General features: G+C 37.6%; 1 protein-coding gene across 3 annotated transcripts in view; it reads right to left on the minus strand.

The window, feature by feature from the left end:
- Positions 1 to 18,268, minus strand: part of LOC149540847 (ALBINO3-like protein 2, chloroplastic) — a 288,924-nt gene that overhangs the window by 63,993 nt on the left and 206,663 nt on the right. For all 3 annotated transcript variants that reach the window (XM_089801913.1, XM_089801912.1, XM_089801911.1), the window contains 2 exons: positions 12,492 to 12,632; positions 12,279 to 12,334 (listed from right to left, as the gene is read on the minus strand). In XM_089801913.1, the coding sequence (XP_089658039.1) occupies positions 12,279 to 12,334; positions 12,492 to 12,632 (197 nt within the window). The remainder of the gene's footprint in view (positions 1 to 12,278; positions 12,335 to 12,491; positions 12,633 to 18,268) is intronic.

Raw genomic sequence — 18,268 nt, forward strand, 5'->3', positions numbered from 1 at the left:
TTTAATATGGCCAGAGTGAGCAACGGACATAGTAAACAAACAAATATTCCAAACAACAATACCAGCAAAAGTGGCACACCTTATGCACACATTTTTCCAATCAAATGTAGCAATCACCAATATAATGTTTGACTAACTGCCAACATTCCTTTTCAGGATCTGCGACATGGCTTAACCGCCTCCTATGTTCTATAAGCCATGTAGTTGTATCGGGTCTTAACATGTCAATCTTTTCGCACAATGGCAAACAATTGGAATCAGAGCTTGGTCACAAGTTTGAATCTCCTCTAGTAATGCTGAGAAGGGATTGTTGGACTAACCGCCAATATTTCCCTCGAGGATTCACAATGTGACTTAATTGTCTCCTGTGTTCTATAAGTCATGTGGTTGTATCGGTTGTTAATAGGTTGATCTTTTCACACAACAACAAACACGACAGGTAACACATAGTGGAGAAACAATACAATCCATAGGAAGAATCAACACTAAACACCAATTAAAGGCAAATGGACTTCCGGTCTTAAGTAGCTGACAATGAGCATCAATACAAAGTCAATCATTATCAAGATGAAAATAATGGTGACAAACTTGACGAACAACATAGTCAATATATCCCTCAGGAGTCAATGTGCTGCCATCGCTTAGAAATGCCTTGTAAAATGAACTCTTCGGCCACTGACATTCCATTTGGTGGGTGTCAACTAGCACAGTATCAAGCCTTTGGTCATGTTGATAGTGAAGAAGGTAATAGTTAGGACACAAAATTTCCTCTTGGACTTTCTAGTCATTCAATTCCAAAGAAAGGTGCATGGTGCATTGATTAGGAGGACATGGTTGATTGCCATCAACCTAAGGAAATTAAGCAAGAGGCAAAGTGATGGAATAGTCTAAGTAGGAGTCAACAAACAAAGTTGAGAATGTATAAAGAATGAAGTTCCATGGAACCAAATGATGAGGGATGTCTAATATAGAGAATGGTATGAAGATGGGACAAGTTTCTTGAATGAGTTGTTCCACTAGAAGATGGAAGCCTATGAAGTCTTTCACCACAAACATAACATACTATTGATTGGGAAAATTGAAGAAGACCACTAAAGAATGACATGTAACACGTGTTCTCAAGAGTGTGAAGAATGCAAGAAGAGTGTAACACAAGTATATGATACACTGGCTCGCTACTTCAAAAGAGATAACAAAATAAAATTACTACGAGCAAAGTTTGAGTAAGGTCAATATGGGCAAGGAAGAAAACTTGAGAATGTTCTTGGTCAATGACGATTTGGACCCCATATTGCCAGCAGCAACATTCAAGATATTCATGGAGTATGAAGATATTTTGCTTGGATGTACAGGGACCTTAAGGTATACCATTGAAACTCTATGTACACAAAATTAATATTGTGTCTAGTGCACAACTAGTGAGAATAAGACCCTGCAAAATGAATAAGAATTATGCTACATGAATTTAAGCACAAGTTGGGAAGATGCTGGAGTCAAGCATAATTTTTGTAAGTAGAAACAAGTTCTTGGGTTTTGCCAATTATGATATGATTAAAGGCACACCAAATTAGGATACATGTGGGACCTGGACGTAGTGAGAACTAAAAGCCCCTTTCCAATTTTGTTGTAATGTCCCCATTTTGAGCAGGTTCTTGTAGGTGGTTTGGTCAGTTCGTCACCGTGACCCTCGTGAGCTGATAGTGGGATTTAAGGGTCTCAGTTGTGGAGTTATTAGGCTTTCTAGTGAATTATGGTGAGTTTTGGCTCCGTTTTGAGGGATTTACTATTTATAGCAAGTCAAATTTTGGTTCTGATGAGCTCAATTGAGTTAGAAGAGTTGAGTAATGCTCTCAATTTTTATTATTATTTCTAGCTTCTGGTCTGGGCTCCAAGAATCTTGGAGGGAGCGTCTATTTTTAGTAAGTCACCCTATCAGGTTCACTAATCATTTTCCTTCATCAAGACCACTCTCATGTTGTTAGATTTCGATTCTGATGCTTCTTCAGTCATTTTTGCAAGACGGATGAATTATTATTCAACTAAATATGTCTAGGTTGTTATTTTCGCTAGTATTGTGTGTTGGCCACTTTAGTGTCATAGCTTGTTTGAACCGGGTTGAACAGTTTTAAATCTTGGGCACAAGAAACAATGACCTCTCATATCAGAATGTCATGATATAATTGAAAACGTCATTTTGGGGAGCCAAAAGGAAATTAGTAAATTATATTGTGTCTAAGAATAAAGCAAAAAGGCTTTTATGTGAAAGGTGTGTAGTCGAAGCCAAGTTGCACAATGGAGATTATAAATATGGCTCCCACAATGAGAATTGATCATCCAATTGATTAATTGATTTTCATTGTCTCTTGAGAGGGTTTCCGAGCTGTGCATTTTGTCTGCTGCTGACTTATACCAGATTTGATCTTAGTTTTGTAATATAATTTCATGGTGTCTTCCCTTGCAATGTTCATTGTGGCTGGGAAACAATTTGTATGCTGAAGAGTTTGGAAACTTGGAGTTGTGATTGAGGTTTTACTTTTGAATTTGAGTGTCCATTTGAGAGAATAAATCTATGCAAAAATTCTACAGTCCCCCTACTGTTCGCACTGTATTTGCTGGACAATTGATTCATTACTAAGGGCCACGTCCAAGTTTGCAGACCTGTGTTTAATCTTGAAGGCCTGCATTAGTTTTCTAGAGGGCTGCGTTCAATTATTGGAAGCCTATAGTCAACTATTGGAGGCCTGAGACTATTGCTAGGGGTCCACGTTTCAGCCTAAGGAGCCTGAAATATATGAGACAGGAGAAGAGTATACAACAGGAGGAAATCGAAGGATATAACAGAATACAGCGACAAGTGGCAGCCTGTACAGAGGTGAAATGGGGAATGACGAAACAAGAAGATGATGCACAATCATAAATTTATGGTACACAGAAAACAACCCGTGGAAGATCTTTAGAGTCAATGAATACCTTGAATGAAGGACCACATGAAGACATATATATCTTTGTTCATCAGCAATGAAGTGAAGGGGGGCTCAAACTCAACTACATCCTGATAATAATCAACTGGTGATTACCTCTAGACAGAAATACAATAGATAGACTTAGTATATCAAACATTGTATACAGAACATTCAGCCAATGAAGGGGGAGTATAAGGATCAATATCCAAGCAGCAAGTCTAGAGCATGACAATGGAACAGGGAAGCAATTGACAGTCTATCAAATATTCATCACAGTCTATATATGAGGATCACCGTTGGCACTATGAGAACGCAGTAAAGATAGAAGTCTATATGCATTGATCGCAGATTATATGATATAAGTGAATAGTGAAACAATAACTACAAAGTAGCGATATGACAGTGAAAGGAGAGATTAAACCAAAAGAGGTCAGTGTGGACTAAGGATAATACACCATATATCATAGCAATCATTTTCAAGTGAGCTGAAATAGGAAACATAAGAACACACATTAATATAGAGAATGGAAGAACGTCAGTTAAAATTGAAAATGGCAATAAAGTATTGATGTACAAACCATTAAAGGAGAAAGAACATCAGATTTGATCAGAAACATTTATATAGTGAAGGCATATACCATCAAGCGAAGAAAAGTTTAATCAAGTAGTACTGTTTTAAAGGTTGCTCGATAATCATCAACCTTGTATATACAATATATGCAAATATTGAGCTTTAAACTAGTTATGCTACCATGGTCATAATATATTATAAAATTCATATGAGAGAACTAACACCATTGTGGTAGAGGATATAGAGAGAGGAATACGACATGAGAAGGACAACACCAATTATATAACTTAGGAAGAAAGCTCAGCTACTATATGTTTACATTAATGAATTATCAAATCTGATTGGTCACCTTGAGAAACCCTCATTATAGATTATATCATATAAGAATAGGCTATCTATTATTTAAAGCAGATTTAAGATGAATATTTATCAATAAAAGAATTGGGTACAAGTTTGGTTAGAAAGACATTTCTTGTAATTAAGATAGCTCTAACAGACAAGGGACATCACAATGGAGGCTATAATGTACCCTCTTTTGGATTAAATATGAATGTTGTAACCTGCAACCATTCATCTATATAATATAGAAAAATTGTATGTGAAACACATTAAAAATATTGGATTAAGTAAATATTAATCTAAATTTTACGCATACTACCCTTCCTACTCCTTCACAAGATATCCTTCTCAAACCACCTAACCCTCTGGTGGGAATTGTATCTTGATTAGGTAATTATCATATAAAGAACATCTTCCTTAGGCCTCTTTGGGATCTCTGGTAACACTAATTGGTCGAGATCCCACCTCTAACCAAGTCTCTTATCTCTGACATATGCATATGTCTGACCACTATAATTTATATTGTCTCTAAGAGACTCTACAAATCTCTCTCTAGGTTCCAATTCGGAATCTCGACATTCAATCAAGAATGTCCTCTAATCTTTGAGTTTTCTCAAAAGAAACTCAACATTCTAATGAATACCCTCTAACAAGTCCTTACTCGACCTCTATGAGAACTATAAAGTTCTCATCTCAATCCTCGATCTTGATAATTTTATCTACCAAATGATTCATATTTATTTATGAAATAAACATATCAAATGAACATGCCTCTAGTTCCCTTTAGTTTTTCATTTTATAATCCTTCATAGAATATATATTACTTCAATTCTCAACATTCAATATATATTAGTTTAGTTTCTTTACTTTCTCTATTCTGATGTAGTTCAACTCTCTTAGGCATAGCTGTTTCTTAATCCTCTCATATTTTATTTATCATCCGTGTCCTTTTCAAAGAGTTGCAAACCTTCATAATCACAATCCTTTTCAAAAGTCACAACCCTTCATAATCACAATCTTTTGGAAAAGTGATAACACTTCATAATCAAAGTTCTTTGAAAAGTCACAACACTTCATAATCAAAACCCTTTTGAAAAGTCACAACTCTTCATAGTTAAAATATTTTTGAAGAGTCACAACCATTCATAATTACAAGCCTTTCAAAGAGTCACATCCTTTCATCATTGGAAATATTTGAAAAAACATCACTTGTTTTCTTCTCATTCCTCTTCTAATAATCCTTCTTTAACTCTTCTCTTCTCCTCCCTATTATACATTAATTTTAATGAGTCACATTTTTTTATTACATCTCTTGACTTTTTATTAGATTTAGTTAATTTATATTATATTATTTATTTACTTATCTATTTCATATTTATTATCTTTTATTATTAAATCTTACTAAGAAAGATAGCATACTTTCTACAATATTCTCTTGTATTTAATTTTATTTATTTATTGTAAATTTATTATTAATTAATTGTTTTAAATATTATACTAAATATTATTTTATTGATAATATATTATGTATGTAATTTTTATTTCTTTTTTTCTATACTTGAATATGATTTTATTATCATTATTTATTTAATTATTATTAAAATTATATCTTAAAATGAGGACATGACAGAGGCACGCATTCAATTATTGGACGCCTCTGACCATTGGTAGGGGTCTACGTTTCAGCCTAAGGAGCCTACGTTTGGATTTTTTGAGGCCACGATGTGTAATATCTCTCAATCTTTTGGTGGAATTCAAAAATTCCCTGACTAATACACCTACAACATATGTTAGTACTCAAAGATAATAGAAATAAGATATTAGTGGTTTATGTACAAAATTAAGAGAAATCCTACTTCCCTTTTAATACCCATCTTAAAGAGAGGTTGTGATCAGACAATTAGTTCCTAAGGTAGTGCTTCCTAGGGCTCTAATATAGACCAACTCTCCACTAAGTGTCGTCTCCTCACAACTAGACCTTTCGATAAGACCTTAGGGAGATTCTAGGGGAGATTCTACTCATCCTAATCCTTATAAATAGCCATATGTATATTCATCTTGTCATATGCATATGATTTGGGTTCTTTTAGTATACTGACCTTCAAAGATGTTTTAATCCTTGCGTTTACTTCAATTCGACACTTGGTTGTTGCATGTCTTAATGAAGTCCTTCAGGGATATGAAACCCCTGCTTGAATTCCTTATACGCCTTGTAGCACCCAAGAGTGTGATCTAGATTGTGACTTTGATGCCATAATTTTCCTTTATCACAAAAGAATGCACCTTTTTTAGTGTCTTGAATCTTTTGTCCTAGTTCTTCATACAAATGTATCTTTAAATTATGATTATGTTTTATGGTGGAAGTATAGCATTGTGGTGAGATTTAGCTTATTTATAATGGTGCCTTGATTCACCAAGGAGAGTAATTATGGTAAATTTATAGTAATTCCAATGGCTCTTATGAGTGAATACCAATGATGTGATTGAGAGTGACTTCCTTGTGCCTAGTTTGAGTAGTAATACTGGTGGGATGGTGGATATCATGGTTTATATTGATGAATGAATAGAGATGGTCCTGTGGTTTTTTGTGCAAGTCTTCCTCAATATAATTGATTGAGATGGCTATAACCGACTCAAGAGCGAGAGTTAATAATTTGGAACCCCAAGACTTTTGCGCCCCGAACCTTGCAATTACTGGGAAAAAAGGTTTGACCATGGTTGACCTCTTCTGGACTAGGTTGACCTCGGGTTGACCTATTCCTAAAGAGAAGAGAGGATAGACCTTAGAAATCCCAGGAGGAATGCAAAAAGACTTGAGAAAAGGTAGAAGAAAATAGAAAAAAGAGGGCATTGTTGGGTGGATATTTTGCAACCAACAGTTTTGGGTAAAATTCTAGTCGCAAAATAGGATGACCAGCCACAGCGTGTGAGACAGAGTCTCTCCTACCTTAAAGGGAAGACTCCCTCTTCTCACCCTTCTTTGGATCAACTCAAGGTAAGCAAGAAGTCGAGAGATTTTTATAAAATGGGTGTTACCAATATCCTTTCTTCTTATCTTTCAAGAAAGAATCCACTTACTCATGACTTAGCGTTTTCAAGGTGTTACCAATTTCCAAAATGTGACTTAGCGTTTTCAAGGCATTATTGCATGAAAAATGAGTACATGTAAATGCAACATGTAACGGGACGTGGAAGGTGAAATGAGATGCGAATGCGGGTGAAGAATACACTTCACATGTATGTGTGAATTATGGTCAAGATGGAAAGCATGAAAAGATGCGGAAACATGTATTTGCTCAAAAAAGCGCAAACGCATATGAAGGGATAGAAATGGAAAATGGAAGTGAGATAATGAGTTTTATAGTCACTTTTGGTGAAAAGGAGAAGTCAAAGTACATGGGATGTGAAAATGACATCTTTTTGACTTTCCAAAATCTGACTTTTAATCAAAATCGAACCTTTTTATGCAATTACACGTAAGACATTTCGTGTAATCGTGTCATGCAAATGGAAGCAAAAAGTGAGATGGGTGAAAGTGGAAGTGGAAAATGGGATTACATGCATATGCGGATGGCGAATGAGATGAAAAACATGTAATCGCATTTCGTTGAGTGAGAGATGAAGTATTGTGACATGGAAATGGAAAGTGGAATATGACGATGCTTTCGCATGTAATGAAGCAAAAACAAGTTCTTGGGAAAGAGCTTGTAATTTCTCCAAGTGGAGAAAACCGCCAAGCAAGCACAAAACACAAGACACAAAAGAAACAACGTACCTTTGAAAAATAACTCAAACATGCCAAGATGGAATGCACTTCAAAACTCAAATTCCAAATTGGGACTTGGGAAAGAACTAAAAACATGAAAATGAATAAAAAGTTCATATTTAAAGGAAAAATGCACTTTCTATGGCAAAGATTTTCACAAATGGCAACCATCAAGTAATTTCATGCATAAAATTAGAAAGACAAGCATGAATTTAAAGCAAAAAAGAAAGAGTCTACTTACATGAAGATTAAGTGCCAAAAATGAAGGAAAAAGATGCTCCAATGCATAGTTCCGAAAATCGCCATAAAATCGCGTGAATTGCATGAATCGCAATAAGATTCAGCCAAACCAAATTTTTTTGCATCATGTATCGCAGTCGGCGATTTTTTGGCCTGAATCGCCGATTCAGGCGATTCATGCCAAAAATCGCATAAATCTCTACGTGACTCGGCCGCGGCAACCCAATAAGTTGCAATGAATTTTTTTTTTTAAATACATATTTTATTTCTTTTCTTTTTAGCCTTTCCTCTTTGTTTAACCCTAAAGGGCCTTCTAATTGTTAAGCATGAGTAGAAGAGAGGAAAAGTGAGAGAGAAGAAGAGAAAAGAAAAACCACAAGTTTCCAACTGGCAAGAAGGAAGAACACCAAAGAGATCAGAAGTCCATTTGGGGAGGCCATAAATTGCATTGGGAGCATTGAGGAGTCAATATCAACACTCCTCAACTCATTTGCAAAAGGTAAGTGCTGATTTTTTTTTGCATGTTAGTGTATTATGCATTTTTTGTTAAATTTTGAACTCTTTATAATTCTAAGTTTCCTAAGTTCTAATATGTTTGAAATTTGAATTTCTAATTAACTTAAAATTGTTATAAGTAAACTTTTCATGGAGAGGCACCCCACCGTATTTTGGTCCCCTTGTGCGGCACACTGCATTGACCTCATGTTGGAGGAAATTGGCAAAGCTTGAATATGTCAAGTCATGTGTCGAAAGGGCAAAAAATATATGCAAGTTTATTTATAATCATTCATTTGTCCTTAACACAATGAGGAAGTACACAGGAGGCAAGGAGTTAGCTCGACTAGGCATCACGAGGTTTGCCTCGAATTTTATCACATTGCGATCCTTGTTGACATCAAGGGACAATATAAGGAGCATGTTTGTTAGGCGGGAGTGGATTTCATCTTCCCATTCTACGACCACTACAAGGGTAGATGTGGTGGATTGCATATTTGATGATGATGGTTTTTGGAAACCTGCTAGAGAAATCTTTAACGTAAATTTATTGCAATTTAACATTTAGTATTTTACAGTTTACTATTTAGTATTTAATATTCATTATTTAATTGTTTAATGATTTAGTTTTACTTTAAGTTATATTATTTTATATTTAAGTTTTGACTCAAATTTTTGTTTTACTTTATATGTAGGTCACTGAGCCCCTTGTATCTTTCCTATGAACTGCTGATGGGGAGAAGGCCTCTATGGGCTACATATATGAGGGCATGGATAGGGCCAAGGAGGCCATTAGAGCCTAGTATGCAAGAGTTCAAGAGAAGTATGCCCCTATTTGAGATATCATTGATAGGAGATGGCAGAATTAGCTCCACCGACCCATCCATGTAGCAGCTTACTTTTTGAATCGGGCATTTTGTTTCTATCCTGACTTCAAGGCGGATGAGGAGATTCTCACCGGCTTATATACAGTAATTCAGAGGTTGAGTAGTGATGAGGATAGTGCAGCTGCAGTCATTGAGCTCAACAAGTTCAATAATAAAGAAGGGCCACTTTTCTCTGGCAAGATGGCCATAGATGCTTGGACAACAATACAGCCAGGTAAAAATTAAATAATATATTCAATGTTCATGAATCTAAACTTAAAGTTTATGACTTATAGACTTATAAGTTGTGCATTTTAAATTTTAATTGTTGATTATGTAATTTTAGAGTTCTAATTTGTAAATGAAACTAATTGTTTTTCTTTTCCCTTATTTCAAATAGATGAAGGAAAATGTTTGGGGCCACAAACCCAAAACTTCAAAAAATTGCCATCCGTATTCTAAGTCAGCCAAGCAATGCTTCTAGATGTGAGCGCAATTGGTTCATGTTTGAGCACATCCACTCGAAGAGAAGAAATAGGTTCACTGTGTAGAGGTTGAATGATCTTGTCTTTGTTCATTACAACCTTCGTCTTAGGATTAGATAGATTTTGGGCGCTGACTCCTCTCCAATCATTTTGGAGGAGATTGATCCAGAATCAGAGTGGCTCACAGAGGTTGTGGGTCCAGTCTTCACTGAGGAAGACCATGCGTGGGTTGACCAAGTGGATATAGAGGCTGAGGCTGTGGCCATGGCAGAGGAGGTAGCTAAAGCACGTTCAGGCACTGGTAGACATACATGTGCATGCACAGACACAGGCCCTAGCGATGATGTTCGTGAGCCCATCTTACATGCGGGAGATATGGCTCGACGATCCTCTAGGACCTACCTTAGACGCCTTTCTAGTAGGTAGACTGGATACTCAAAGGCTGAGGCTGAGGCTGCGGCCGAGCTTGAGGATGATGATGAGGCTTGAGCTGGAGCCTTGTTTTTATATTTTGTTTACAGATATTGATATTGAATCTTTGATAGAAATACGTTTCAAACTTTCATGGATCTTCATCTTAGATTCTTACATACATTTATAATTTGATGTCTTATGGATCTTCATCTTACATACATTCTATGATTTGAATCATTATGATCATTTGATTTCTATTTACTTCAGCTAGCCTACAATTTACATTTTACATAACATAGTTACGTAAGTGATGGATTTTATGTTCCAAACTTCCATGTTTATGTATGTTAAGTTTTAACTTCTATTTGACGATGCTATAGTGTGTTTAAGTTATATTGAATAAAGGGTGCATGAAATAAGTTTTAAATTGTTAAAATCTCTAAATTTAAAGGGTTTTTTCAAATTTGCTGATTCATGGCTCATTCATGGCCGATTTACGATTCGATTCAGCCTTGCCGATTCCGATTCTCGTTACTTTGTTTTAGGATAAATATAATCTTCACATTCTTTTTCTTTTGGCGGTGACTTACAGAGTAATATGTGAGAGAGAGGTAATCCTGAAGTCAGAAATTTGTGATGGTATTCATTTGTACTTTCTGATTGAAGTTCAGGTAATTGTGTCATGAAGTTCTCTGCTTTCTGTGTTTTTGTCTCAGGGAACATTTCATCTGTATTCTGAAGTCTATTAGATTCTTTGAATAATAGCAATGTAGTGATACGATTACATACATCTGCGTACCATATTCCTTTGAAGTAACTCTCTGTTGATTATATTATTTCTGATCATTGAGTGATCAGTATGTATTGAAGACATTAAAGAGAGAAGAGTTTTGTAATTGGCATTTACAAATTCTAATAAAGGAAATATTTTCCGTGGGCTGGGTTGTTCCCCTCAGTGAAGAGGATTGCTCCCAGGATAATCTCAGTAGCTATTTGATTGTTTTGCATCATTGTATTTCTTCCTTAATTTTGGCTCAAAATTCAACATCCGTAACAACTTCAAAACAAAAACTTAGGTCTGCTTTTACTTCCTTGGCCTTTTCTAAGAGACTATGGCATTTGTTGGGCAACGCTATGCTTCTCATGTTCGAGGAGAGGATCCACGTCAAAATTTGACTAATACGTCACTGAATCCTTTGAATTGGTCCATAACCTTTCTCAAGTTTACAGTATAACAGATCTGATATTAATAGTCTCTAAGATAACCCTGACTGCCATAAAAAAATCCATGATTGTAGAGTCCAAGGGCACTTTCTATTTTAAACCTGACTTTGATTGTATGATTGTATTGCATTTTATGATTCTTTTCTAAATTGCATTCATTTCTTCTTACAGCACCAACTGGAAATTCAAAACTGGCCCATATGCCTTAACTTTTGCACACTGTCAATACCTTCCATGACCAAGAAAGCCAGCCATATTATGCCTTCAGAAATGTTGGATAATTGAATTGGGGAGCTACTTAAAGGGGTTGTCAGTTTTCCTAGTAGATTCTCTCTATATTATTTTTATTCCTGGGGATCTTTGTTATTTCCCTGCTCCATAATATGAGAAGCTTCTGGTCCAGGTGCTCATTAAGACAATTCATGATCACAGGTTCTTCCTTGGATCTCTTGCAAGGCTTCAATCTTCGTTGATTTTAGATCAGATTTTATCTAATTTGTTTTAAGGCTTTGTAAGAACTCATGAAACAGCATATAAGAGCCTTTTTACTTAAGATACCACAGCTGCCAACACATATCATGGAAAAATGAATATTCGCTAGTGTATCGATTAGCAAGTACCTGTAATTCCCTTTTGGATGAGAAAGAATAGTCTGATTACTATTTTCTCAGGATGTCCAGTAGAAAGAAAGCAACTAAAACATAGTTCTATTCCCATTAAATACATCTTTTCTTACAAATGGTTTTTACCAGGATAAATTATTCCCAAGAGAATATCAACCCCTCCATCGCCTGCACCCTCCTCACACCTCATTAAATCCCATTTACACATGCTCAATCAGGAGAAAAAATGAACTCAGACAATCCTTTCACATTTCTTCTCTAGATAATAAAGAACAGACAGTAACAACAATACCTCAGTACTTGCAAAGCGCTTTCCAGATGACCACCAGCTACATGTTTAGCTGCAAGCTGCATATATTTAAAAAATTGCACTTCGATTTTATCATCAAGTCAAGCAGGAGAAAATAATCATTTCTAAATGAAGAATATTAAAAAAAACACATTCCATAGAGGTTAAAAGCAATATAAATATCAAGTTGACAAGTCTCAGTCATATACCACTAACCGCAAGCAAATCATCTGAGGACAGTTGGTCGATCATTTCTTCATTTCTAAGTTGCCTTATTGACTGAGCTGTTTCGGGGTTCTTTTGATGTTCACTAAGACCTGACATCATAGAGTTGGAAAGATGCTTCTGGAGCAATATCTGCAAACCCACACATGAATTAGTTACCGTAAAACAAATACATTTATCTCATTAAACTTGGAAATAAATTTAGTTCTGGATTTTTTCTCAGCATCTAATATTTAAATGGTGGAAATGATCAATGGCGATAAAATTCAAGTTTTTGTCATTGATTAAGTCCATCTTGGTAAGACTGAAATTACAATAATGAATTTGTCGGGGTGAGGAATGCATTGGAAAATTTTGGAAAATAATTGAATATAGGATTTTTCTCTTGCCAATATTTAATCAAAATGTTGGAAAGATTGACTAAGTATTTAACTTCAATACCTTCAAATTCGTGTCTAGAATAGGAATAGGATTTTCTAAAGGGAAAAAAGGTGCCAATTTTGCAGCAAGAATTTCTAGAGAGAGGTGGTGTGATTTCTAGAGAGAATGTGGAATATTGAAAAGGATTTCGTAAGTAAATTTGAAAAATTGGGATACGACGTGAGAATTTTGAAGAGAGAATTTCAAGAGAGAAAGTTTCCGAAGATAAGATAAATTTATTAATGTCCTATGAGAGACCATCAAGGGTCAAACGGACTGTCAAGTACAACAATAAAGGGGCTAGCCTGCAGCTGTTTACCGTACAGGGTAAATGGATATTTATCACATTAAGAGGCTAGAGTGTAACACAGAACAAGATACTTTACTCATATAAGAAGATACACAATTCTAATTATAATGATGGTTCATACTTCCATTCGAACAATGTATATATACTTCCCGAAGGGGTGACTCTACCGTCATGCAACCTTTCGGACACTAACTAATCCCGTCCGCTATACTATAGTTTTTACCAACAACATCATCCCCCCCCCAAAAGAAAAGTCGTCTCCGGAAGAAAAAATAGAGACAACTAACTACTAAGTGCATCAAGACTGAAAAAAAACTAAGAAGAGGGATGTATCCCTGGTAGGGTTAGTGTGGGAGATGTCCTCTATGCTCGTTACTCGTGTCCTTGCTGTGTTCAGGCATCCAAAATCACCTTAGCTTGCATCCAAAGCTCCGGTGCCCTCTTCATCATCTTAGCAATGTTCCAAAGCTCTACCTCTTTTTCATAAGGCTCTCTCTTTGCCTAACTCGTGTACCTATTGCGTTTGGGCGTCCAAATTCACCTTAGCTTGCATCTGAAGCTCTAGTGCCCTCTTCATCATCTTAGCAATGTTCCGAAGCTCTACCTCTTTTTCATCAGACTCTGTTTGCGTCCCCCAACTGAGATATAACTGTTGCCTTCACAACAATGAGTGGTGCCCACTCCTTCTCCCAAGCTACCTGCTGTGTGGCCAAACTAGCTTCTACTGAGGCTAATTTGGTAGTTGTCTTCTCCTAAGCCCTTACTGTTGCCACCTGATCTGCCTCACTCCTACTTAGAGCATAGTACGCCTCTTGATATGCTTGTACTATCTCTTGTGTGAGGTGCTCAACTCTGCTCTCCACCATAGGCTCCTGAGTAGTCCACTCCTGTATCTCTGGGGTCTCTATGCTCAGCAATCCTCTCGCCTCGAAACATACAGAGAAGGTCGTTGGACAACCAACCCACATGAATGACAAGACCTCTAACTCTCTTACCACCGCCACCAAAGCACATGTTTGTGCTAAGACTACTATTTGATGACCTCAAGTCAACACATCCACTAAGTACATCTCGACATCCTCCTCCCCTATAGCTATCGAGGGGTCAGATTGTGTGGTGTGCTTAGTAGCCATTGCTGCCTCTACTACTTCTAACATCCTCTACGCACTACTCCCTGTCAAAGGTGGGGGTGGTGGCAGCTCCACTGCGATGGGAGGAGTAGTGGGGTTGGGGCATCCACCGCCTGAGGTACTTCTCTCATAGGTGAGATAGTGGCAAGTGTCAATATTACCGGTCTAATGTTGAATCTCCTACCCAAGTACCCACTCAAGTCTTTCTCACCTAGGTCCTGAGCTGCAACATCCTCACTGGTGGCCAATAATGCATCATTTATCATGACCAGTACATCAGATCCCACTACCTCCAGTCTAGCCTGTGGTGTCCCCGAACTCTCAGGAACCTCCTGTGCAGGTAACTCCATCACCTCCTCTGGCAAGGCTATCGTTAGTGATGAGTAGGACTTTGTCTCAGGTATGGCCACTACCTCCGCAATGGTCAGAGTCTCTACAGTTGGTTGAGCCGCTACTGTCGCTGGGGTCATCAGCACTGGTTGCCTTAGTTGTCTTAATCTTGGAATGTGTGCACTGTGCATACCCATCGGAACCAAATGTGTTATCGCTGAAAGTGCAAGTCACGGAAATAGTAATGATGTTGCTGTAATAACTTCCAATTTGTCATCTTCTTCCTCCTCTTTCATTAGTCTCACTCTCATTAGAAGATGTCTCCTATCGACCACTATCTATATCTCCTACATCCTCTTTGGGTCGCTTCTACCTGATCGTGGCCTTGCCGCCAAGTGTCTGCACTAGATAATAGGGGGCTCACCTAGCGTGAGCGGTCCAGGCTCGACTTCCATCTTGTCAAGAGGAATCATCTGCGTTGTCGCCTCCAAAAATAACCTAATGGCGTCATGAGGCATATAAAATGTCTTATGCTGAAGTGTCATGAACTCATACATTCTTTCTGCCAATAGTGCAACCCAATCATACACTCTCCCATTTAGGATCTTGTGCATGATCGCGACATGTGGAAATGAGATATCGGATGCACTGCTTGATCTTGTGAGCCAACTCTTCACTAGGTCCATGAGGCAACACCAGTGCCTTTCCTAAATGTTGGACTTCTTTAGTCCTCTACCCTTCGAAGTGAACATGAGAGCTTTCTTTGTTTATGATAGGTCACTGCATACCAGATGTATCAACTGTGCCTTCACCTCTCTGTATAACTTTTTCGGCTTGTTATCATTTTTCTTCCCCCTCTATGCATGGCTAGGTATTCCAAATACATGCGTGAAATCCAATGCCCTAAATGAGATTACTAGGTCACGCCTGAGATAAGCAAACGAACTGGTATAAGAGAACCGATCGCAAGTCTCTATCGTTGTGTGTAGAAAGCCTTCGTAATCCCAAATGCAAAAACTAGTATTTGTATTGCCCATTCCACCTGCATCTTTTGGATGCTATTCTTCACAAGATGGTTCTCAGGCATATCCTACCACCATTTCTTGCATTCAGCTCCATTCAAACCTTTGAAAGAAATATTTTGTGGTGTGAGGTGAGCTAGTACAGCCGCTAGCTGTGCTGCCTATTTGCCCTTCTTTTTGTTTGTGCCCATGCTTGTGCCTCCTGCAACACGAACACCTAAGGGTAAAGTCTTCGCATTTTTGTTCATGTTTGTGTTGGTTATTGAATCTTCGTCTAACTTCATCTTCCAAGCTCTCTTCTTGGCTGATTGCATAACTGTCTCCTCGTTTGTTCTTTTGTGAAGAAAAACGGTTACATCTTTTTGTACTCACTAGCTATGTACAAATCCTTGAAAAAACTCACATTTACCTACTAATCTATACAGTAGGGTTTTGTTATGCATGAATATCCTTATGTTTTCCTTAGATGCTCATCCATACATTGGTGTTCTCTTTCCTTAATCAGTGTGACCGTACGGTGTTTTTTTCAATCCTCCTAGCCATCCAATAACTCTTTGCTTTCCTTTTGTTTTCCACGGACCCATATAGTGGATGGCATTTATCGTTTTGCTTCTATGTGACCGTATGGCTATACGGCATAGAACTCTCTTGATTGTCCTCTTTGCTAGTGTGCTTTCTGCGGCCCGTACGGTAGTAGCTACAATCTCGGATGGGTTTCTGTCCGTACGGCTATCACTCAATTGATTTCTTTCTTCAACTATCTATACAGTGTACTTTCCATTCCCCACAGTCGTAGGGTATTTTAACTCTATATTGTGTGGTCATCCAGTATTTGAAACTTAGCTTTCTAGTTGTTCATGTTTGTACTCATACAGGTACACCTCCTCTGACATCCGTGTAATATGACTTGTCCTAGCTGGTCATACAGTTGCACTCATGCCCTCCTACCAAGGCTGTATGGTATATTCCCTCACTCTCTTTTCCCCAAACCGTATGGTGTATAGTGCTCCAGCTATGTCTCCTTCTCTAACCATAAGTGCCTTGTGATGCCTCTTACTAGCCCTATGATGTTAGCTTTGATTCCACTTGGTTGCTTTCGTTTGTTTTTTTAGCCATACGGTATTGTCACAATGGATGTTTCTTATTGAATGGTGTTGAAAACCTTTACTCATGCTTCTCCTACTGACTGTCCGTATGATTTTAGTTGCTCCTAGTGTTCTTTTATACTTTGATGTCTATGTTTACTTACTATTATTTACTTATTATTATTATTTGCATTCTTTCGTCTGGTTGCCATTATCTTCCCGGATTTCTTCATTTCACTGGTGATAGATTTTTAAATTCGACCCATTTACCGCATCAACCACTTCTCTCCCATCCAACGCCCATAATTTAATTGCTCTATTATCGCCCACTTTGCGAATTTTGTAGGGTCCAACCCACCTTTGAATTTGCCAAGTTTGATTTCATGACACCCATTATATATTAATACCAATTGACCTGGTTGGAACCTATTTAGTTTTAAGTGCTTGTGGTGCCACACCTTGCGTCTGCACTGTGAAACTTCGGTGGTCCATTGTGCTTGTAGTCGTCCATCAAGTTTATTTAGGTTATAGAGCCTTTCCCTGAGACTTTCCATGTCTCCTAATTTATTTTCAATCACTATTCGTAAACTCGATACCATGAACTTTGTTGGTACCACGGCCTCCTAACCATACATTAGCTGAAACGGAGTGTCCCCTAGTAACTTTGTGGGAGGTACGATGTGCCCATAACACCGATGATAACTTTTCCTCCCAATCTTCACCTTCAACTGCGCAAGACTTGTAAATTATTGCAACTGAGATTTTATTTGTAGACTTTGCCTATTTGTTTGCTCTAGGGTAGTATGGGCTTGTTAGGGAATGATAGGTTTTGAATTTTGTAGTGAGTAGTTGGATGACATGGTTAACAAAATATCCTTTACAGTCACTTGTCAACTGTATGGGGATTTCATACCTCATAATGATATGTTCGTAGATAAATCTCGTTGCACTTAGTGCAGAGTTGTCTAGTAGGGCTCGCGCTTCTACCCAATTTGTAAGGTACTCCGTTGCTACCACAATGTATCTACATCTCCGCGCTTTAGTTACCTTCAGTGGCCCGACAAAGTCTAGCCCCCACCATTCAAATAGTTCCTGCACATGTGAGAGGTTCAGAGGCATAAAATCCCTCTTTAGTGGCTTCTCGACTCTCTGACATTTATCAGATGCGACAACCCACTCCCTAGCGTCATTATGCATTGTTGGCCATCACAATCCTACGAGAAGTATCTTACGCATAGTTTTGTCTGGCCCCATATGTCCTCCCGCGGCCCCTTGATGTGCTTTCTTCAATACTTTTGGTATTTCTTCGTCCAAAACACATCGTCGTAAAATCTGGTTGTGTCCCATCTTCTATAGAAACCCAATGATCAATTGGAACATTTGACTTCTCAGTACTTGTTTCGTCATCTCGCTTGGCAGCATTTCCTTAGGAAATTGCTCTATTGAAAGATATTCCTTGATATTCATGTAC

This window comes from Cupressus sempervirens, chromosome 9 (assembly GCF_028749045.1).
Source record: "Cupressus sempervirens isolate cs-2001-9-10 chromosome 9, ASM2874904v1, whole genome shotgun sequence".
NCBI lineage: Eukaryota > Viridiplantae > Streptophyta > Pinopsida > Cupressales > Cupressaceae > Cupressus > Cupressus sempervirens.